The 24,526-nt window shown below is 45.2% G+C and overlaps 1 protein-coding gene across 6 annotated transcripts in view; it reads right to left on the bottom strand.

Moving 5' to 3' along the window:
- KRAS (KRAS proto-oncogene, GTPase) overlaps positions 1-24,526 on the bottom strand; it is a 42,735-nt gene that overhangs the window by 12,255 nt on the left and 5,954 nt on the right. For 5 of the 6 annotated variants that reach the window (XM_054989084.1, XM_054989081.1, XM_054989079.1 and 2 more), the window contains exons 2-4: positions 19,372-19,496; positions 5,064-5,242; positions 2,865-3,024 (exon numbers count right to left, since the gene is read on the bottom strand). In XM_054989084.1, coding sequence (XP_054845059.1) covers positions 2,865-3,024; positions 5,064-5,242; positions 19,372-19,496 — 464 coding nt within the window. The remainder of the gene's footprint in view (positions 1-2,864; positions 3,025-5,063; positions 5,243-19,371; positions 19,497-24,526) is intronic. The other variant, XM_054989083.1, reaches the window with a different exon arrangement.

Below are 24,526 nucleotides of genomic sequence, written 5' to 3'. Positions count from 1 at the left end.
ATGTCATCTCCAAACAAAGTGGAATTAGAGGCTGGGACACAATGAGCTACTTTAGGTATACCTGAAATGTTGTGTGTGACCTGTAGAATTTTTTTAATTTTTTTTAACAAACACTTAACACCCCATACCACAACAAGCTCCCCCCAGTTTTAAAAGCAGCCTGCCAAGCAATACGGAAACAGCTATTTGACGAAAACCAAAACATCCCCAAACCCCACTAGAATGAGATTGTGGAACCAGCTACACAAATTCTCCCAGCCCCGCAGCAAGAATGAGAATGCTCTGTGTGTTTTTCTTCCCCACTCAAATACGGCTGATGTAGATCACAACGGGCACTGGAGCGCTGGGAACATGAATAGGACCAACTGCGGACATCTAGTAACATCTAGTAACAGTAGAGAAAGACCAATGAAATAATGCTTTCCCTATCATCGGTATAATGAATCTACAGGAAATTCTGTCATCAGCAATAAACCTCAGATCCCTCCTTTTTATACTACACATCCCCCCTAACGGCCTTCAACCTGGTTATGCATTACATCGGGTTCGACGTAAACTGCAAACCTGGTGTCAAACCATTGTTACGAATGAATCCTGATCACCCTTCACCATAGTGAACACCGGTACTAATCACATGTTGTACTGCAATTCACACTGGATTGGGGGATGAGGGTAGGAATCTGTGCCCCAAAAGAGGGGGGACAGGTTCCTCACTAACCCAAGGCCCCAAAAGAGAGGGTCCGACAGGGGCAGAATATAAATTTTATATTCCATAGAGGTTCCAACTACCTGAAGCACAAAACAAACGGTTTGGTGTAGCCCTTTAAAAAGCCTGTTGAAGTACAGCATCTTAATGGGGTGGGATGGTCGTGGGCATAATCAAAGATTTTTAGAAAAGCAAAGCAAAATGATTCTATTATCAAGCAAAATCAAGCGATTCTCTTTTTAAGCAAGCAGTGCTGTAAACCACGTTCCACCACGATCACAAGAAAACACAGAAGCGAGCTACCAAAGATACATTGAAATATATTCAGGGCTGAGTGTTTTTTTGCACTGCCAGCAAGAATGAAATTCTGAAGTGGGCATAAATTCAGGAAAACGCATGTTTCATATACGAGAGCTCTATTTTCCAGAACTTGAAGGAAGAAGGGCAAAGGAGGAGAGGCGTTGGCATTTCTGTAAACAAAGGATGTGTGACCTGAAACAGAGTTCCATAAGTGCTCCAAATTGCATCTGGAGCTCCAGCGTCCCACTCAGTATGCACATCCCTTTGCTTCCTCCTCTGAAGCAAACAGGGAAGTCTGTGGGCAGGCCAGCTCCATACACACCGATCCCCTTGCAAGAGGGCAAAACAACAGACTGTCATTCGACACTCTTGACGAAATCAGCTGGGTACCCATGGACACTCATGGTTTTGATCTTGGGTTCCCAAACTGCAGCGCTCCAGAGCTGCACTGAAAACTCATGCTGAAGCTCCAAAAAGACAAAGAAGAGAGGAGGGTTCCTGCTGATTGCTTGCTCCAGAGTTACCAGCACCACCCTGGTGGGCTACTGCAGGAATCTGGGTGATACTGACTGTGGCTCAGTGGCAGAGCATCTACTTGGAATGCAGAAGGTCCCAGGTTCAATCCCCGGCATCTCCAGTTAAAAGGACCAGGTAGCAGGTGATGTGAAAAACCTCTGCCTGAGACCCTGGAGAGCTGGGCTAATCTGAACAGGCAATACTGATCTCGATGGACCAAAAGTATAAGGCAGCTTCATATGTTCCTTTCGGAGCAGGCAAAAAAGAAATTCAAAAATACCGACCTAATGCTAGCCGGGTGCTTCCCTGGCAAGTGAGCTTGCATAAGGCACACATGTGCAATTCCCAGAACCTTATAAAATCTCCCCTATGACCCCCGAGACTTCAGGCAACACTGGCCCATGGGTTTTCACGCCTTCTCCTACTACCATGAGGACTAGATACTTAAGCTAGTTTGCAAATTTCCAAGTTCTGTAATAAGAGACCAAATTGTTTAAATTCATGCAGTGCATACATGCAGCCTTGGACACATTCCTGATTCACTATAGTTAAATTTTTTGACAATTTCATTTCGGTAAAAAGGATTACAGAGAGAGAGAAAAGATTTCCAAATCAAGGTGAAGCCACTGTGGAGTCTAGGAAGCAAATGACAACAGCCACAAAGCAGCGTTTGTTCTCTCGCACCTCTTCCATTTGCACCTTCACGTCTAATGAACAGCTGACATTAAGGGAGCCCACCCAGATCGTGTGCAACACCAGCACTCGTTTGCAGGCGCTTTGGCTTGTTCAGGGTTACTACAAACCTAAAAGCTTGTTCCCCTTTCAATCTATTATCTGTAAAGCTGGAAAGAAGCTTTGGGATAACACTTGCTGTTATGAAAATTACTAAAAATAACTCAGACAAAACTGCAGCTGTGACATTCTGCCGCTTAGAACACACCAGATGTTCATACAAATTCATGCCAGACAAGCATCGGCAGTGGAATGCGAGGACCTTAGCTCTGAGAGCCGGTCCATGTAACTGAGAAGTCCGGCACAACAGAAGCTGTTGATACCCATCTTCCACCTTGGAAGAGGTCGTAGGGCCCTGCAAAGAGCCCTAACTTCTCATGTTGAAAGAATTTCAGACAGCCAAACCCTGAAGAGGTGCTGCCACTCAGAACAGACGATACTGAGCTAGATGGACCAATGATTTGGCTTGCAGTAAGGCAGCCTCGTGCGTTCGGTGGGATTGCTAGGAAGCTGTCACTGCTGGTGCGCAGATCTTCCAAACACCAGTCATTCCAGCAGAACATTTTAGAACGGTTTAGCAATAGTCCCACCCACCCCGAACACACTTTACCTGTCTCGTTTTTGCCGAAGTTTCGATGAAAGGGATTCCGTAACTTCTTGCTAAGTCCTGAGCTTGTTTTGTGTCTACAGTTCTGGAAGGCAAATCACATTTGTTTCCTACTAGCACCATGGGGACATCTTCCGAATCTTTCACTCTTTTTATTTGTTCCCTGAAAGACAGAGGGAGAAATCATTTCAGCGCAAGAGGATTTTATGTCTTTATAGCTTTAGGATGTTCCTACGCCACCTCAAGGTGGTTTAGAATTAAAACCATGTTTTAATGGTCCCGGTACAATTAAGTTTTAAGACAAGGAGGGATGGGGCATGGCTGCAGCTTGTACTAGACAGTAGGAAGAAAAGAAATTCTCTTTACTTCCTCCAGGAAGCCTCAAAGCAAGCTGTACTTTGCACAGTACGGATACTAGGGAAGGGAAGAATTGCACGCTTAATTGTTTTGTGGCACACTGAAGGCTTGAAAGATATGCAATGGTCAGGCAGGTTTGTAAGAGTTCTGCGGTGTTCCTGACTTTCTGTGGTTTTCTTTGCAAGGCTAAACTGCATTACTTTGGATTTGTAACAACAAACATTTAATTGATGGCTTCTCCTCTACAGAAAGAGCTTCAAATCCAATGAGCCAAGCAGGTCCCTTGCCAAATAAATAAATGAATGATCACAATTTAAATACTGGGGATAATGCTTGGCAAACTGACTACGAGGATAAAAGTGGCTTCATCAAATCCACTCCAAAGCACCCTAAAAGTACCCACTGCCTTCTTAAGTTTGGCAGCTCTACAATATCAGGCCACGTCGTCATGCAGCAGCCCTGTGTTTCACATGCTGGAGCTGACTGCGGCCCACAGCCTTCCTTGGGAAAAGGCGGGGTGACTCGTTGAGAAGGTGAAGGAGTTTGACGGCTACAGTTAAGTTGCTTTCCACTACCTCTTCGCGTGGTTTTAGACAGCACATGGTATAAATCCTTCGACCCTTCAATTCTGGAGCCAGAGATAACTAATTCAAAGGCTGCTTTTGATGGAATAGAGGGATTCATGTCAATCGCAAGGGGAGTCTTTATGGGCATGGTGACATTTGTGGTATAAATCAAAACTGTAGCTAATCTTTTGTCTCAAACACCCTGCTAATTAACATGTATTTCAGGCAGCAGGCGAGGGGCGAGGATAGAATGCGTTCGCTTCAAGCAATATTATGCAAAGCGAGGAGACAGATAGGGAATGCGGTTTTGCATGCGCATAAAACAAAAGACACACCCTCCTGTCTATAGTGAACTAGCACATCAGAGAGCGACATACAGCATAGTCTTTTTTGCCAGTGAGCTACTTTGCTGCATGCAGAAATTAAAAGGCTTCCTTGAGCTCAAAGCACTCGTCCGTTTGCCATGCCCCCTTCCAGTTGGCCTCCACTAAGGTGGGCAAAACAGCAGCATCTCGGCATTCGGCACCGGATCAGCCCGTCACTTCTAATAAAGGAAAACCACTCTTCACTCCTTAGGAAGTATCTCTACGTAAGCCACTGTTCTCAGATCACCTCCTTTCAGTCAAGAGGCACAACCAAAAACAGTGAGAGTCACACACATTGAGCCCGTCTCCAATTTTAACTCTGAAAATAAATATGCTCCAATCATCAGAAGTGAGGAGTGTTCTTTGAAGAGTGGTGGAAGGGGAGAAAAGAGACGAGCGGCTTCCCCACATAATTCTGATCCAAAATGGTCCAACAGCACTGGCCTAACATACACTTTTAGGCCTGTAGTCAGCAGAATGTTCTACAGGCTGCAGAAGGGGAATCACATTTTGAACACTGTTTGTTTGTTTTTTTAAGCTCCTTGAAAGCTTAGTCCACAACTGGACTAAAATGTTTTTTTCTTGTGTGCTAGAAGTCTACTTTGCTGGGAGGTCTTTATATGCAGGAGCATATTTTTTAAAAAAGACCCCTCCCCATCTTCCACAGTGTGCAATGGTACAATCCACTCTGCCACACCACCTAATTTCACTGTAGGTGTTGCTTTAGTCAGGAGTACTGCAGAGATAAGTGAGTAACAGTGCAATCCTAAGCAGAATTACTCCAGTCTAAGCCCATTGAAATCAATGGTCTTAGACTGGAGTAACTCTGCGTCGGATTGCACTGCAGGTCACTCGTAACCGTTTTCCACTGTTGCAGACAGCAGTCTCTCAGTAGTAACCCAAATGAAGATTACCTATAATGGTGAATATCTTCAAAAGATTTGGTGTTATTTATAGCAAATACACATAAAAAGCCCTCTCCCGTCCTCATGTATTGGTCCCGCATTGCGCTATACTCTTCTTGACCAGCTGTATCCAGAATATCCAAGAGGCAAGTTTCTCCATCGATGACTACTTGTTTCCTGTACGAATCCTGAGACAGGAAAAAAATAATTTTTAAAGGTTATGTTAGTTATTTTCTTTTAGTTGAGTTGCGTACTTAAATTCAATTTTCTGGTGCCAATAACAACAACAACAACATTCAATTTATATACCACCCTTTAGGACATCTTAATGCCCACTCAGAGCGGTTTACAAAGTATGCCATTATTATCCCCACAACAAAGCACCCTGTGAGGTGGGTGGGGTTGAGAGAGCTCCAGAGAGCCGTGACTAGCCCAAGGTCACCCGGCTGGCTTCAAGTGGAGGAGTGGGGAATCAAACCCAGCTCTCCAGATTAGAGTCCAGCGCTCTTAACCACTACACCAAACTGGCTACACCAATACTAAAAACTTGAAAGGACCTTCATATCCTAGTGTTAGGGGAGATGGACTGGAGGTGGTGCGATGGACCAGCTGAGGGCAAGACAGGCACATGTGCCAAGGAGGAATCAAGTGGGAAATCAGTCTGTAAGCAGCTCAGCTGGCAAATGAGTTCCAAAACTGCTCAGACGATGGAGCCAGGCCAGAATTAGCAGCTTTACAAGGGTAGAGGAAAGCTCACAGGCTCCCCTTGCTACCTAAACCCGGGCTAGGCTGAAAGCTGCAATGCCACCCTTCAGCCATCTGCTGTGAAGGCACAGTGGTGCCACAAAGATCAGACCAGGAGTTCCATTCCCTTCAAAACCACCACCAGAGCAGACGGAACAAGGCAGTGGACCCTTGTGGTCAGAGTCCTTAGCTTGAGATGCCTGGAGACTTACGCTAGTTTCTCAAGCTATAGGGCAAGACATGCAACCTTTCCTTTCTTTCAAGTTCCTTTGATCCAATGATCTTGAGCAGTGGATAAGGAGTCTTTATTTTTTTAAGGAAAATATGGTGGAGAGATACTTGCCCAAAGCCAACGTGATCCTTGGGTCTCTGTCCACCAGAAAATAAGGAACTATATTATCCACCAGAAAATAAAGAACCATATTGTCTATTGAGAGCTGCTGTAGCATAGTGGTTAAGTAGTTTGGCTGCGAATCAGTACGCTGCTGGTTCAAATCCCACTACTGCCATGAGCTCAGTAGGTGGCCTTGAATAAGCCACTCCTCTCAGCCCCAGCTCCCCAGCTGCATTGTGGGGATAATAATAACACTAACTTGTTCACTGCTCTGGGTGAGGCACTAATCTGTCTAGAAGAGCGCTATATAAGCGCAGTTATTATTATTATTTTGACACGGTAGGAGGTAGTTTAGTTCAAATAGGAGCAATCCACAGTTCATTATAAGAATTGTAATGAGGGCATTCCAATATCATATGGGACAAAGAGTCGACCTTTTCCAAGTCGCATTGACAATGTCTATCCGAGTAAGGTATATTACGGTATCTCCCATATACGACTGCTGAAGGGGCAGCATTCAGACGTGCAAACATCAACTCTCTGCAATAGCAAGGAACTGTTAAAGAGTTTAATGTAGGCTGGGATTGATAGAGATGAAAGGATGCCAAAGAACTGAGCGGAGCATACACTCAGAGAACGTATAACTGAGCTAGAGTAATCTAGATCTTTTATACATTTCTTGATAATAAATAAAGATTCACATTTCCTGAGTCTATCACCCTTTACTAAACAGAAACTAAATAATTTCTTATCTATGAAGACATGCAACCCTGGGAAATATAGAACACCTGCAGCGAAGTTCAGGAGCATTGGGACTTGGAGAGTGATCTACTGCTTCTTGAAGGACAAGCAGTGGCTTAGGAGCCTTTTTTTCTCAGAGACTCCAAGTAGGCATGTGTGGTTCGGGAATCTAATTCAGGAAAAATGCCCGAATCAGACCCAATCCGTAAATATTCTGGATTTCCGAAGCACTCGTAATGCTTCGGAAAGCTTCGGGGCTGAGTTTAAAGGGCCCTGCCACTGCTTGCAAGCAGCGGTGGGGTCCTTTAAGCATCACCCCGGCCCCAGCCCCCCACCCTGCCCACCCTCACTTACCTTTGCAACGTCGGCAGCAGCGGTGGCTCCGGCCCTCCCCGCTGCCTACGGGGCCGCGGAGTGGCGGAGGAGGTGGAGAAAGCCTTTCCTGCCCCTCAAATGGCCACTGAGGCTATTTGAGGGGCAGGAAGGGCCAGAGGAGGCGGTTCTGGCCTTCCCCACCACCCTGAAGGCTCAGGAGGCGGTGCAGCGGCAGAGGAGCCAGCTGGCTCCAGGCCGTCGCAGGCTCGTGCTGCTGCCACTGCTGGCACCGCAGTGGTGGCCCACCACCCAGCTGATCACCCTCCCCCTCTCCCTCCGGACAGGTAAGTGGGTGGGAGGTGGAGGGGTTTCCCCAGGGGTGAGGGGAGGGGGAGCAACTCCCCCTCACTTCAGTATGCTCCAAATATTTACGGAGCATACCAAAGCGAGTAAAATACCATAATTCCGAAGCGGCTTGCTGCTTCGGAATTATGGTAGTTCCAAAAAATTTTCAGGATGCACACCCCTAACTCCAAGTCCCACGTGGCCCGCCACCCAGCTGATCACCCTCCCCCTCTGGACAGATAAGTGGGTGGGAGGTGGAGGGGTTGCCCCAGGGGTGGGGGGAGGGAGAGCAACTCCCCCTCACTTCAATGTGCTCCAAATATTTACGGAACATACCAAAGCGAGTAAAATACCATAATTCCAAAGCGGCTTGCTGCTTTGAAATTATGGTAGTTCCAATTTTTTTTCAGGATGCACACCCCTAACTCCAAGTCGCACATATACGAAGGATATTTCCTTTGCTCTAGAGCCATACTTAAAACAGACATATGGGCTCCGTTGTCAGGCAAGGGAGCAGGGTAAGGTGAAGTAGGAAATACTCTTGGCAAAAATCATGTTTAATATTTATTCACCAGAAGTCCTCAGATTTTATTTCCTTCCTCCTCAACTCTTGTTAAAAAGGGGGGGGGAATATACACATAGCTTCACATCCCAAAACATGTGCCATTCAGAAACACAGCTGGTTTGAACCTAAATGTTAAGCCTGTGGTCATCAAAGAAACACAGAATGCTATGAACTGGTCCAGCTATTGACAGGCCCAGTAAAAGCATCCATGCAAATGGCGGCATCGAACCTTGGGAGTGCGCATGCTCAGCATTGCAAGACCTGAAACATACATAGTGGATTGAGCATTATTTGCCTAATCGCTGCAACGCGATGAAAGGAAAGAAAGAAAAGGATGAACAAATTGAGCATTCGTACCTACATGTACTCTCACAAGGCTATCACCTCTTATGCGCTGCTGGGCACAGGTGCTCACACCACCTGCGTAAGCCATTACTGCACCCGTTAACAGAGGAACTGGACCTGAGTTTGAAGGGTCTAAAACTTGGCAAGGATATGGGCTTCATGTATTTTATTTAGATGATCTTCTGTAGATTCTAAGGCATCCCAGCCCCTCTCTTCCCTCGTGGTTGCAGCATTTTTAATCTTGCTTTCTTAGCACTGAAAGCATCTTGCTTACATAACCAGAATAGAGGAGCGATTATATAAAACTGAAATCTCAAAAGGATCTGAACAGCAGGGCCAGGATTTCTGAATCTTTTCAGCCACGACACACCTACATGAATTTTTCAGACATTTCATGGGTATGACATCATCTGTCTATTCCACAGCATAACGCCTGAAGCTGCATTTCTAAAGCTATATGCTTGTGTGTGACTGCAGAGCTAAAGAAGGAGCGTGAGCCAAAAGAACTGAGCAGGGAAAGTGTTTTGCACAGGACATTTTGAGTCCAGAAATTGGGGGGGGGGGTTTTCCCTCAGGCTTCATTCTTTGCGGATTTGAAGCGAACACGAATCTAACAGGAGCACTGCTAGATTCACCCAGCATTTCACATGGGGGGAGATTCTGTTTGCTACAACAGCCAGGCAAATGCTTTCAGGAAACTCATGTCACAGGTCAGGAAGGCAACAGCCTTTGCCCTATTACTTGCCATTAAAAGGTATTTTCCTTTGAATATGGAGGGTCCACTGGTTGCTAGTCTCCAGGTGGTGGCTGGTCCAGATCTCCTGGGATGACAACTGATCTCCAGGTGGCAAAGATCAGTTCCCCTGGTGAAAATGGCTGCTGTGGAGAGTGGACACTATGGTATTATACCATTCTGAGGCTCTTCCCTCCCCAAAGTCACCACAGCCAATAGCCATGGACAGACCTGTCCTCCATGGCCTTTTCCAACCCATTTTAAAAACAATCTAAGCTGGCAGTGACCACAATTTATGTCCAAGAAATCCACATTATTTCCATGTTACGTGAACGAGAAACTTCTTTTCGTCTGCTCCAGATCTGGTAAGCCATCCATTTATTTAAATGATTGCGAGTTCTAGAATTATGAGAAGGCGGAAAGGAGGATATTGCCTCCACCGCCTGTCTCCACACCACTCATGATCTTGTCTTGTATACTTCTGGTACGGATTACTCCAACCCGGCCACTGCATGTCTCCCTGCAACTGCACTAAGTGGGCTCCCCGTTTTCATCCCGCTGCCACTCAAGAAGTGAAAGACAAGACCCAACACATGTGAAGCCCCACAGGTTTCTGAGGCCATTGCTAAATGGACTGAGCAGCTGAGAAGTGGACATTCCAGCAGCAACATGCATGTACATACGTATGTGCCGTCAAGACACAACTAACTAGCAGCAATCCCAGCAAGGGGCTTTCAAGGCAAGTGAGAAGCAGAGGTGGTTTGCCATTGTCTTCCTCTGCCGAGTCTTCCTCCGTGGACCCCCCCATCCGAGTACAGACCCTAGTTTCCAAGATCTGACGAGATTGGGATACACCTTGCTGCCTTCTCTCCCACCCAGCAGCATCAACAGAGAGCTAAACCAAAGCTGACAACACTCTACTTCCACAAGGAAGTGAGAGGCAGGGGGGGGGGGGTCACTGCAACCAAGGCTCCCTGCCAGATGATGCGTACGTTCTTTCACATGTCCTCATCACTAATTTCCATGAAATGTATGCAGAAGAGTTTCCTAATACACATTTTTAAGAAGAAATTTCAAGAAGTCTTCTGAATACCAAGAAGAAAAAAACCTTGTCGATCTCATCAAACGATGAGACATCACGCAGCCCTAGAAGCACAGTCCCGTTTCCAGATTTAGCCAGCAGAGAGCACTCTTCTAACTTCGGCTACACGCTGAAGCTCGCATCCAAATTTCAGAACCAATCTTTTTTTCCCCCACCTCAGCAGAGGGCTATTAAAGTGGACACCAATTTCATTTTCAAACTCACTTTCCTTTAACCCTGCCACCAGTTACCGTAACAACAACGAAGCTGACATCAGCTACTTCTATCTTCTCACACCAACCTTTGTGCATATACAGGAAATAGTCGATTCTGTGTTAGGAATCTGATTTCATGAAAAGCCTCAAGACAATACAGATCCCTCCAACATTTCACAGATGAAAAGAGGGACCCCTTTCTACTCGTATCACTCCCTACATTCTGATAAACAATTACTGTCTGAACACCACCCACCACCATACAATTAAAACATGGCTAAAGACATCCTTTATGTTGTATTCATTCGGTTTACATAAGCCAGCCCCACAGATATAAATGCAGAGTGTTTGTGTAAGAATGTGTACGTGTGTGTGTGTAATGTCTTGCAAGAACAGTACAAATTACTCTGCCATTTTATATACTGCGGTTTAAATTCTATATATTGTTTTAGTTTCCATGCAGAAATATTTGCACACTAGAGATAAAAGGCATCCATCGCTACCCCTCCTTATTTATTTTTACTTTGGGAAAAAAAGAGAAGGAAAGCAAATCTCTTAAAGAAAAGTCAGGATTACAGTAGGGCTTAGCGTTGCCAGTTCAAAAACTCCCAATGCTAAATTATCTTTTCTTTGTTTCGGTAACTGGTAGGAAGGGCAGAATGTCGCGATAGCCAATCTGAGCCGTTTCCAGTTCCTGGGAAACAGCAAATGGAAAGAATTCTGCAGGAAAGGGGGCAGGGGGACGGGAAACAAGGAGGTCTGAAAGGAGATGGCATCAGCAGACAGGGGGGGAGTCTAGCCGGGACATTATCTACCGACTGCCGTATCAAAAATTCGAAATGAAAACACGCTTTGGAGCCCTGGCCGCAGAAGCAGAAACAATTATTAGGTTTAACGGGACGCCAATGCTGCAGAGTAAAAGGATGAAGCTTTTAAGCCTATCCCTGGGAGACCCAGCACTCTGAAACCGAGGGGAGGGAGAATGAGAGGCGCTGAAAGCAGGATTGGTTCAGCAGGCAGAGTAGCTGCCAGTTTCCAGGCTACGCTTAGCTCTGCCTAAACCCTAAAGCACCATTTCCTTTTCCCCGTGGATACGTGGTTACAAAACTGAATTCAGCGTGTATCCGAGCGCACAGCAGCAATCCATGGTCCTCTTTACAATAAGGTGATGGCGTTCGCGAGCTATCAGGTGCTTCAGCCTACGCATAACATACTGGCATGTCTTTGACGGCTTGGTAAAGTGAACACGAAGAAAGCAGGGCAAGGTTTCTACCCTGATGGCTTAACTATCAGGTCAGTCTCCATAAAGATGGAGAAACATTCCAGCATGAGCAATACGAAGCAACCAAGGTGGTGGTTGTCCTCGAGACAGCAAAGCGGCATCTCCCAGAGATCTCAGATCAGGGGACTGAAGCACCCCCCCGTAGCCCGTGGTGGACTATGCCAGCTCTAGAAACTCGATGACAGACCACTCTCTGCCCAGCTGTTACCTTTCAACATCAGTCGTCCTCTCTTGAACAATTTACTTTTTAGATTTAAAACCATAGAATTTAAACTAAAACTGCCCTGCTCTGGACAGGGTGCCTCTATGTGGGTCTGGTGCAAAAAATATACGATAAGGAGTCTTGTGGCACTTTAATGACTCAGATCAAATCAAGCTGGAAGCCCATAAGGAATCAGGAAAGATAATGCCCGAGCATGATATTTCCAGGGCTGGTATGAACTCGTAATACGGAGGCCTTCGTCCAAGTCACAGAACAATCCCTCGTCCCATATACACAATCTCTTGAGTCATGAAAAAAGTTTTGTTTTATTTCTGAAATTACTGCCACATATTCTACAGTTTTGAAAAACGTCAGCCTTTGCTTGAGAATCCTAAAATTTTCCAATTTTTTGGTCACTATCTTATCAACGTCAGCATGGCTTGGTAGGCTAGCCATTCTTGCCCCATTGTAGAAAGCCTGCAGTTTTTGATGAGGGATGGCTTGCTGACACTTCTTTCAGGGTCTTCCAGTCGCTGGCAGCGTGCAAAGAATCTGTAGGGGCTACGCACGCTTCACTGAAAATCAGTTGCCACAGACTCAGTCTCTATACTGAAATCATTTCCATCTTGATTTTGTTCATCCGCTTCCCTAGTTATTGTTACTGTTCACTGACTGCAGAAAAAACTGGAGGACAGATGTGCGTCCTTTAGCTTCTTTTTGTCCCCTCTCTTTTACAGCCTTACCTTTCTGGCTGCCTCATTTGTATTTACAACCGCCAGCATACATGGTAGCCGGGAGCCTGTGTGTTTGTGACTGTGAATGAATTCGACACTTGCATATATTTTGGGCCTGCAAATCCTACCAGAAGAAGCGGCAGCACCTGCTCTCACTTTTTTTTTTTATGGTGCTTTGCTTTGGCCTTCCCTCACTGGGCATCCCTCCCTCCTGCCTCTGCAAAAGGAACTCTGGGTCTGGTCGTTCTTGATACGATAGAAGCAGGAGGCCCAGCAGTTCAGAGTGTTGTGGAGACTGCTGCTCTAACGTGGCTTCTGATTGACTTCAGCGACTCTCACAAGATCAGGACAATAAGCTACAAGGAGGTAAGTTTCTGTAAATGTCTTCAGGCATAACCAGGGCTTTTTTCCAGCGGGAACGCGGTGGAACGGAGTTCCAGCACCTCTTGAAAATGGTCCCATGGTTGGCGGCCCCGCCCCTGATCTCCAGACAGAGGGGAGTTTAGATTGCCCTCCATGCCGCGCGGAGGGCAATCTAAACTCCCCTCTGTCTGGAGATCAGGGGGCGGGGCTGCCAACCATGTGACCATTTCCGCCGAGGACGATGTATACTTTAAAAAACTCCCCTTTTGTTCCAGCTGACCCAAAGTGCAGTCCTGAGTTCCACCACTGAGTTCCACCACCTCTTTTCCCAGAAAAAAAGCCCTGGGCATAACATACAATTTATCCTCAATTGTGTCCTCATGGCAATGGGGATTGCAGCCTGGGCTTTCCAACTGCTATGAGTTCTTAGGGGCTTGAGCAAGCCAATCTGCCCTCACCCCTGGCGATTTCCTCCCTCCGCTACCCTTCAAAAGATGTTCAAATGTTCTCAGCGTTGTGTCTCAGAACAGTTCTCAGGGAGCCCCTACCTTTTCTATGGACATTTTGCCACCCGGCTGACAGTTGTTCAACTATCAGCTTAAATATTAGAAGGAATAATAGTTTGCACATAAGAAGCTGTCATCTATAGAATCAACCTACTGGTTCGGCTTGTTCAGGATGGTCTACTTTGAGTAGCAGTGGTCCTCCAGCATTTCAAAAGAGATCTATCCCAGCCATTCGCAAAAGATCCTTTTAGCTCGAGGAGTTTAACGATTGAACCTGGGACCTTCTACATGCAAAGCAGTTGCTCTACTAGTGTACATCTAGCCTCTGCAAAAGCCAGGCAGAATTGGGTCAGCCCCTACACAGAAAGAGAGTGCAAGCAGCATCACAGCACCTCTAACTGTGCAGTGCAAGAGAAAGAGAGTTTGCCACAGGAAGGAATAACTCCGAAAATCATTTAGTGGAACATGCATGGTGCAATTCCACTAAGACAAAGGGTCTATAACTCACTGGCTTTGTATCACCAGTAGAAACCATATTATTATGCCTCAGTGGAATCAGAACTCATTCCACCCACCCACCCACCTAGAAATGCAAGGTAGTGGTGGAGAGTGCTGTCAAGTCACAGCTGACTTATGGCGACCCCTGGTGGGGTTTTCATGACAACAGACTAACAGAGATGGTTTGCCATTGCCTGCCGCTGCAACCCTGGTCTTCATTGGAAGTCTCCCATCCAATTACTAACCCAGGCTGACCCTGCTTAGCTTCTGAGATCAAATGAGATCAGGCTCACCTGGGCTATCCAGGTCAGGCTATAGACACGGTAAGGAGAATATATATATATAACACTATTTTCTTACCACTCTTAGTATCTGTTGATGTTTGCATGAACCTAAAATGTTCTGAGACGTTCAGCAAGAGGCCGTGGAATATAGTGAACAAAAGACAGACTAGGATTGAATCCTCCATATTGGGTGACTTTGAGCAAGTCAACATCTCTTTGCATTAACCTAACCCACGTGATTGTTAACGAGGATAACATGGGACAACCTTATAGACCAACTAGATTTCCAGGGTATGAGCTTGCAAGGGTCAAAGCTCTCTTCGTCAGATACTCCCCCCAAATACGCCATCTTGAACTTCTTGGGAGAATGCCAGAACTCAGAGAGGGAAAGACAATGGGGGACTGCTGATGCTGCCCCATTAATCAGCGTACTCGCCTAAATGAATGCAGACCATCTCCGCCTCAGTTGGAGGCAACTGTGAGTTATGTGCGATGACGGCTTTAAATATTTGTAAGCAGTAGTAATTAAATGATCAAGTCCACATTGTGGCATCTCTCCGCTGCAGGTAATTTGTAAGCCCGTACAGATCCAAGGTAACAGATACACTGAAGTTTGCATGCGGTTGTATTAGCACGGAAGCCCTCTTTATTTCGAGGTAAAGTTGCATGACTTTAGTTTGCAAGGGGATCTGGGAATTCAACAGACAAGGAAGTAACGATGGCAACCTCAATAAATGTCTTTAAAGAAAAGGATTTAGAGGAATAAAAGTAGGGTAAGGCTCTTATTGGCTACAAGCTATATAAGGAAAGAGGGAAATGCAAATCCAGATACAGGAGACAAATTGACTGATTTTCAAAGAGAGAGAGAGAGATTGAGATCCCTAAAGTATACTAGGTTCTCTTTGGTGCAAGGAAGGCATCAAGTTACTTGTTCTGCACTGGTGAAGAGCTCAAAATGTGCTGTGATCTCTACATACTAGGATCAATAAACTTCTCTCTCGCCCCTGCTGGATTTTCATCTCTCCGTGCTTTTCGTGCTGCTCTCGTGGTGTTACTTGGCCACACTAGCAAGAAGTACTGCTTCCATTTTCTTAAGCAATATCTCTCCAACAAGAAGTTTCTAGGGTCTACTGGAAGTGAGCCTAGCTAGTATGCCCTGCTTATGAACCTCTCCAAAGTATTTTACTTTCATGGGGAAGTTGGATGCTGAATTAGTCAGACTCTAGTCTGACCCAGCAAGGTAACTCCCATGTTATCTGCTTTTCATATCGCTGTTTATAAAAAGAGCTTGTACTCACATAGCAGTGGCAGGCTGTGCTGGAGCAAAAGGGCCTTACTCCCTCAGCCTTAGGAAGCAGTGACCATAATGGGCTCCTTTGCTTATCTACCAGTCTCACAGACCATCACTGCAAAACCACACCAAAAAACTGGGAGGAAACTGTACTTTTCCCTGCTAGTATGTAATGATCCTCAGAGAAAGTAACTGGAAAACGGCAGCGGGAAGGACTAAGCCACGTAGAGAGGTCAATTTCAGATAGGTTACTTCATTAATCCGTAGCAGCGAAATAAAACAGGAGTCTGGTGGCACCGTAAAAACTAACAATGTAGAGGAGATTTCGAGCGCAATGCACAGCTGTAGGGCTGAATTCAGGGTAGTAAATCACAAGTTGTCCAGGCCTCTTCAAGTATCTCCTGCTGTCATCTGCAGCTTCCTGTAAAGAAGCCGATCTGGTTATACACGCCTTGTGCCTACATTACCTCTTCCCAAGCCCTACTCCAACCTCCAAGTTCATGAAGGCTGGGCTGCCTTCCCAGCTTATACCCACTATACTTATAAACAAGGGCGTGTAGAAAAGTATGCTTGGCGGGTGCTTTTCATATATGAAACACCCTTCCCCTGGAGGCTGGCTTCAGGCCATCTTTAGGGAAGCATGTCATCATCTAATTTGGACAGGTTTTGGGTGACCTGGATTAAGCTAACATGGAAGCTTCAAATAGGGCATTTCAGAATGATTTCATGTGCAACGTCATTGCTAACTTCAAGCTCCTGGGATAGGACATGTTCCATCTATGTCAGTCAGTAATCAAGGTGTTCGCTTTGATCATGCTGCATGTATTTTGTGTAAAAAGAAAAATTCTGCTTCAAGGAAAGCTGACTTCTGCATCCTCTACTCATGATGTAAACCAAGCATTTACGCACATGCTTACTTTTTGTATACTTTATTCTGCAGCTGCATGTAAGGTCAGAGGGATTGTAAGGGTATTAAAACAATATCCCCTGACCACAAGAATGCATACTCATTCCCACCCATCTCCTGAGATTTCACCAGGCATTCCTCAAGCACTATCTTTAGTGCTTTTCAAAGCGTAAAGGGAAAAAACAAACTAAATTCCACATCTGTGTGCAACTGCAAAATCCTGTAACGTACAACACACGGGACTGATAAAAGCACGATGAATTCCTTTTCTTACTCTCTCCCCAAAACTGCTGCCTCTCTTGCTTTCAACTAGTGATAGTCAGACTGTGTTCTGGGGATCTCGGGGGGGGGGGGGCGCTCAGGTGCTCACCAGGGGCTTCTCAGTACATCAGTGAAGAGCAACGAACACGATTCACTGAAAGACAAGTTAAAACAACTCCAGGGACACCTTGAAGACTAAACAAAATGTATTCACCGGATGAAAGACAAGTTGTCCACCTCTGCAGGAATGCTAAAAAGATTCTCTGGGGTGTTCTTTTTTTTAAAAAAAAAAACATAGGCAACAGCAATAGGTCCTACAGGTCTGACGAGCACATCCTGTAAACTGAACCTACACTCTAGACCATGCTGCACAATCCTCAGCGAAGTGCCCAGCAAATAAGGCAGTATGAAAGATAGGTAGGAAAACCAGGTTTTATGCCCTAGCTGCCGTTTTACACTGCAGAGTGTTGAGGCTATTGATTTCCATTTGGTTTATGCAATAAGAAGGCGTCAGTAGTTCCCCGAGTTTTAACAAGAGCCCGCCAACCGTGTTGAAAAATGTGAAGAAAGCACACCTGTTAAAGTCGTTGCCCACTTGATACATACTAAAATGCTGGGAAATGAGGCAAAAAAGGGCTGGAAAAACTAGGGGAGCTTGAGTAATGTATGTGGCTCGATGAGGAGAGGACTGACTGCAAGACAGATTTATTGGTAAGGCCTTTTCCTTGAGCAGGTACAGGCAAGTAAGCCCCTGTGTTGGTTCAAAGGGCAGTGTGACAAGACTTTCCTGGAGGTAGAAAGCTGCTGACTTAAAACTAATGCTAGCTGCAATTTAAGGCTTCTTCTTACACAAACCAACCAGCACAGCAATGCCAAGAACAAAAAGAGCTTGGGCTTCTCACAGGGTGGGAAACTGTACAAAGTGGCTCCCGGCACAAGAGACCCAGCGATGCCAACCGAAGGAAGGATTTTGCTAGCACAGCCAAAACTCGCCAGCACCACACAGCAAGATGACGCTCACATTAATCATGGGATATTATGGCAGAAACGGCACTGCCAACCAAACGAGACAGCCTCATGTCCAGCTCTCTCTCTCAAGACATCAGGCATTAAGCCACTGCATAATCTGCGAGTTTCTCTGCCATACCAACAGCAGCCAATGATGTGGAGTGGAAGCAGGGAAACATGACATCATACATGGCAAGTTTCGTTGGATATTACAGATGCGAACTCTATGAGAGACCACTTTCTTTTTGGCACCATCCCTGGTCTGCTTTTCTGAAATTATTCATTTATTTTTATGAACTTCATTTCCACCCTGCCTTTGTCCCCAAGGGGGACCCAAAGCAGCTTGTATCACTCTCCTCTCCTCCGTTTGATCCTCCCAGCAACCCCATGGGATACGTTACGATGGCAGCATGTGACTGGCCCGAGGTCACCCAGCAATTTTCCATGGCTATGTGTGGATTCGAACCTGGGCCTCTCGGATCCTTAGACTGACACTCTAACCACTACATGTAAGCAGTGAACTGTGCATCTCAGCCCCAGTGATTCAGACGGTCTCTTTAGCTACTTCTGCAAAGCACGTGCCACGCATATTGGCACCGTAACACACAATAAAGATACTTTAGGAAGACCCAGCGGGCCATAGGTTGTGGATGCTGCTCCAGAATATCTTTCAGACTTTCTGTTGCTCATGCCAGAAAAGCAGCGACTTGGGCAGTTCTTTTTTCTGCAGATGAGCCTGTGGAAGGATCAAGTGAGCCTCTTCTAAAGCTTTCCTTCAAAAAACCCCCCCAAAACTAGACTGTAATCACAGTCTGTGGTCAAAGGGAAAACTATAAGCTGCCTTAGACAGGCAAGATCAGGAAGGAACCTCTCCCCTGCATTCAGTGAAGAGGGTGCACAGTTTATACCCCTATCTTAACTGCTATAAAAAATACCTGGAGCCCATGAAGTAGATCTATCGAGAGCCGAGAATTGATAAGACGTGACAAGATAATGCTGAAGCAGAAAATGTGGCGGGGGGGGGGGGGAATCTTTTACTGCAGCAATCAGCATTCATTTAGAGAGTTTTCACCAAGGGTTGCATAACCAGCTCCGTTCGTAATGCTCACATGCCATATATCGCATATCTTTTAACGCACAATCATGCCGCCAAGAATTTACAGCAGGTTTGCAAATACAGGGCGTGACAGACAAATCTAAACACAGTTCACTGAATCCTACATTTTGGCCCCAGCACAACTAGAATGTGGGGTGGAGCATGTTTGTACACAGCAGAAAGCGTGACGGGGCTGAACAAGAAATACATGGACTTCTCTGGGAACAGTGTGTTTACCCTCACCTAATTTCAACACAGTAAGGACTTCAGTTCCCTTTCCTCGTTTATAAATCCCTTTGCAACATTATTCTTTCTTCGCTCCACCTCTGTCTGGGTCCATCTTTTTATATAAGTGAGCCAGTTAGACTTTAGTTGTCTAAAACACAGACAAACTTGGGGTCGGGGGAACTCAGCCCATATTCCTGGATATCAAAGACACAATACACACTTCACATGAATTCGTTTACCTCTATTGTCGGATCGTATTCATCTACAAAATGATTCTGAATTAGCTGTATCGTCAACGCACTCTTGCCTACGCCACCAGCTCCAACAACCACAAGCTTGTATTCCGTCATCTTCTGCAGGCCTGCTAAAGTTCAAGCAGGAAAAAAGAAACGTTATTAAACAGAACACTAGAGAATTTCCAGCGTCAGAATCTCCCAGTTCTCTGGATTTGTTCAGAACCCCGATCTGGATCGTGACAAATAAACCTCACCTAAGCTGCATGCTTAGTTCTTATTATCTAGACATTCTGAGGTCTCTTCCAGGTCACTGGATTAGACAGACATGAAAAAATTATACACCGACTTATTGTAAAATTTGACTATCAAGTTTATGTACACAATATTAAATCACCCAAGACCAGGGAACATCTTCCCCACCCCTGCAAGTTCTCTCTTCAAATTCCAAGTCCTGACAAAAGTTAATCCTAGCCAGAGGGAGCACATAGACTGCTCATCTGTACACAACTAGCAGCGTCCAAGGTGAGGGCACCCATGTGCAGAGAAGCCAGTCCTTGGTGCAGCTGCACAGAAAATTGCAGGTACAACTGAAAAAATAAGGCTCAGGCTAGTGAAAACCACTGGATCGTGGTAGCGGAAAGTGACTTATTCTATTTAAATGTTATTATGCTAAGGGCATTTCAGGGAAATTTTTTGCACACAGAAGAACCCAGACTTGGCATCTCAAGTCGGAACAGATGTTGAGAAAGACCTTTGTCCAACACCAAACTTGGACAGCCACTGCCAATTAGAACAGGAGACAATACTGAAGCTTCACGTTCTGACCTTCAACTGCTCTTGTGAAACAATAGTTTGTTCACCAAATCCATCAACAGGCCTGACAAAATATTCTTATTTCCTAAATCCTAGCAGGAAAAGTTTTATGTGCCAGGCTTTCCTAAGGCTGGGGGGGTGGGGGATGATATACGATTTCTAATGTCCGTAAGTGATCAGCGATGAGTTTGTTTTTCCCAGATCTAAAGAGATCCCTGAAGAAGGGAGCTTTGACTCTTAAAAGCTCAGACCCTGGAAATCTAGTTGGTGCTATCTTGCTCTTCTATTACAGACCAACACAGCTACACACCTGAAACTATATTCATAGAAGTCAAAGGAGCATCCCTAAAAACCTCTTTATATACACACCAGCCAATTTGATTTAAAAAGTTAAGAGAGGGAGACAGCAACAAACCCACTATTTCTATAAAAAAAAGAAACTGCACAGACCATCTCAAAAGTTACACACTTCTTTCCCCCCTAAACATCTGGCAAGGCCACCAAGTTGATTCCCAAAGCCGCTTTCAACAGGCAGGATGCCAAAGGTATTACTGTGGACAATGCAACAAAGGTAGTTACTGACGTAAGGATTCCCGGTATCTATGGGGCTGCTGATAGGCGTACATACCATCACTAAGCCTTATGCTAGTGTGGGTGAGAATTAGTGCGAGTTAACCAAAAACCAGAGCTGCTACTCCACCATGACCTCAAAGAGTTGTGTGAATTCATAAGGAACGTAAGAGATTTGAAGCAAGATTTCCAGGGCCCAAGTTTAGTACAGTTACCCTAACAGATTCGATAACCAATGTATTAGAAAGCAACAGAGGAAAGTGAACTGCAGACAAAACAAAAAGAGTCCACACAGGATTAGAGTTCTTTCAAATGATATTCAGCATCATCGCCGATGGAATACTACACCTTATCTTTCAAATTCACATTTACAAACCTTTCAATACAGCCCCCAAATGCTATTTTTATATTTGGAGCTTCAAACAATACCATCCTACAATAAAGAGTAGCGATCGTGTCCTTTACTCTATTAGAGCCCATTTTTATATTAGTATGTAATTTATAAGCCAATAAGTGTGAAACGCAGACTGTTCTTATTCCTTGAACTTTAGCACATTACCCAGAAACAACTTCTACTGCAATTAATTGAATTTTATTTCCCTGCAATGTATTCGGAGGTAAGTGAAACAGGGGTGCCTTATCTGTAGAAATGATAAACGCTTTTAATAGGCAAAGCACTTTTGCAGTTTATGCCTAATTTCTCCTCACAGTAACAGTTAGAAGCCGATTTTCTCACTATCAAACACAACATACTAACTAGGTTTTATCAGAGAACACTTTCTACTCAGCCAAGGAACCCATGCAAGTTGCAGAGGATTCGGAGACATGTTCTACAGTACATACTTGGTTTAATACAGCAGAACTGGGACCAGGTGGATCTCCTTGGTGATTAAAAAGTGAATTGACAGCAGGGCCTAGAGCACACCCAATGTCCACCTTAACACTGAAGGGTTTCACAGAAATACGTTATCTTTCAAGAAAAGTTAACCTAGCCTTGTGGATGTTTTCACTGAAGAGTTCCCAACAAGCTTCCTAGACTCCAGCAACCCTCATATCATCGTTTGAAGACCACTGTATTAGCTTGCAGGTTTCTCTATTTCTTAAAAGTTACTTATTCTGAAACATTATAAATCCATTTAATATAAGCAGGGTGCTTGCTTTAGAATGCACCCAAAAAACAAAATCCTCAACACACACTTTATTAACATCTCCACTCATTATTGATCTTGCCATTCCAGCCACCTAGAAACAACAGGACATTAGAACAAAAGCCAAAGATTTCTAGAAGGCTTTTTGTTATGCCCGACACCCAGGGGCCACTTGAAATCACTCCATGGGATAAGCGACTTGCCTGTAGCAGCTCTCTTCCCAGACCTTTCCTTTAAGCCCTTGTAGAAAAGCAGGATTTGAGTACAGTGGCACCTTAGAGATCAACAAGATTTTCAGGGTATAAGCCTTCGAGAGTCACAGCTCCCTTCTTCTCCCTTCTTTAAGTGCTTATAGTGACACAGAGAAATTCACCTGAATTGAAACGGTGAGTCACTGCAGGTAAACAGTATGCCGCAGTGCCAACTGCCACATGAAACGCTGGACAACACCTCCCTGTGTTTGCTACAAAGAAGGGTGGGATAAAAATCAGGCTGATAAACCCAGCAGCCTCTGATGCGGCATCTCACAGGAGTCCATGATTTTGTCTGATCCTTTTTACAAACCAACTAGGCTACTGCCCACTACGAACGGAGAGAGGAAGAGTACAAGTCCCCACTGCCTGTCTTCGGAGAAAGGCCAAGATTCACGTGACAGATAAGGATAGAAGCTAGCAGTGCCAATTTCACACCCCCACAATGCACACGATTGCAGGGCCCAACCGTCTTATGATATTGCCTGTGCAGTGATTCAATTTGCTACCCGAGAACATCCAATTGTCAGATAAGGGCCATAGAGAGCATGTAGAGCAGAGCAAATGTGACGATGCCGTTTTACCAGATCAACCAGACTACAAAATGAAAATAAAAAAGCAAGCTGTAAAATTGCAGAGATCTCTTCATCGCGCTCCGAGCAAACACACATACACACACACCCATTGCTTCGCTAGACTACTCTTTATCCTAGCGAAGTCTGCCGCTAGCAAGATAGGAATTTGTGCATATCCAGTCCTTAACTCTCTAGCTTCCTGTTTGGAGTCAACTAGCATCAGCCACGGGGACTTCACTGCATCACGGCCTCCTCATCTGGGATCCAACAAAACAGGATGCTAGGAGAGTGGTGATCAAATTTCCCAGCACTTGAATTGGGGCCACAGGATGGAAGCATAGCTATTCTCTCCCTCCCCTGTATAATTCAACCAACTGCCAGCACCAAACCCAGGCTGCCCTCACACACGCACACACCAACTCCCTCTTTGCTTGACCCCCCCCCCTTTCTAGGGCTAACCAACAGCATCGTGAGGAAGGGACAGTTTCAACAAGCTTAAACCCCTTCAACAAGGTATAACCCCCCCTCTCATCTGAGGTCCCAAACAGCTGCTCTTTCATTTAAAAAACACTGAGAAGATTCCAGTTCAGATATGCCTCCAGTTCATCAGGTTTGGCCCTTGTTCAGGTTAGGGTTACAGCAGGAGGCAGCAGAGCCACTAGCCTCAAAAGAGGATGATCTACATGTATAAGCAGCATCTCTAGGAACCAGACTTGTGATCTTCTGCCTCCTTCATACCCCTCCTCAAAACTCACCTTTTCCATTAAGCTTCTGGCACGACCACTTATTCCCCCCTTCCCTATTGAAACTAGGAAAGGAAAGTGGTTTCAGGTCGTAGCCATGTTGGTCTGTAGTAGAAGAGCAAGATTCAGGTCCAGTAGCATCATAAAGACCAACCAGATTTCTAGGATATGAGCTTTCGAGACTCAGAGTTACTCTTTGGTTTAAGATCCAGAGGAGTTAGCCGTGTTAGTCTGTAGTCGCAAAATAGTAAAGAGTCCAGTAGCACCTTTAAGAGTAACCAACTTTATTGTAGCATAAGCTTTCGAGAACGCAGTTTTCTTATTGTAGCATAAGCTTTCGAGAACACAGTTCTTTTCATCGAAGAGAACTGTGTTCTCGAAAGCTTATGCTACAATAAAGTTGATTCGTCTTAAAGGTGCTACTGGACTCTTTGGCTTAAATGACTGATCTCATTTCACTGTTGGGGAAGCACGGACCCAGAAATTTTCTGTTGTTTTATTAAATTTTGCAAAATGCTGTGTAAATTGATGGCACCTCATGAACAAAAATACACGGACAGTGGCCGTTTCCACATGGCTTACCTTCCCTCGGAACGACTCGGAACATCGTGCAAAAAACGCAGAAGATTACGCTTTCTCGCACGAGATTTGTGCAACGTCGCGCAAATCTCGCGCGAGAAAGTGCGATCTTCCGCGTTTTTTGTGCGATGTTCCGGGTCGTTCCGAGGGAAGGTAAGCCGTGTGGAAACGGCCAGTGTTCAATGACAACAGGCATACATTTACATGCACAAAAAATCTCAGGCAAAATCTCAAGCAATATGGGGGGGCATGGGTCCTACCAGAATTGTGTATATCTTACAAGAGGCACACAGCATGAAGGAACCCAAAGGAGGTTTTGGAGGCAGGAAGGATTAGCACGAGAAAGAGCTCGAGGGGGGAAAGAGATATCAGAGAAAAGCAGAAGCCAAAACATTTATCTCAGTTTCATGCTGGTCTCTGTTTTGTCAATGGCTCACTTATTTAAGCGCTGCAGGGGTCGCATCCCATGACGAGTTCCA

The sequence above is a fragment of the Eublepharis macularius genome, chromosome 9, assembly GCF_028583425.1.
Source record: "Eublepharis macularius isolate TG4126 chromosome 9, MPM_Emac_v1.0, whole genome shotgun sequence".
NCBI lineage: Eukaryota > Metazoa > Chordata > Lepidosauria > Squamata > Eublepharidae > Eublepharis > Eublepharis macularius.
Note: the sequence above shows the minus strand (reverse complement) of the source record. Positions and strands in the feature narration are given on the sequence as shown.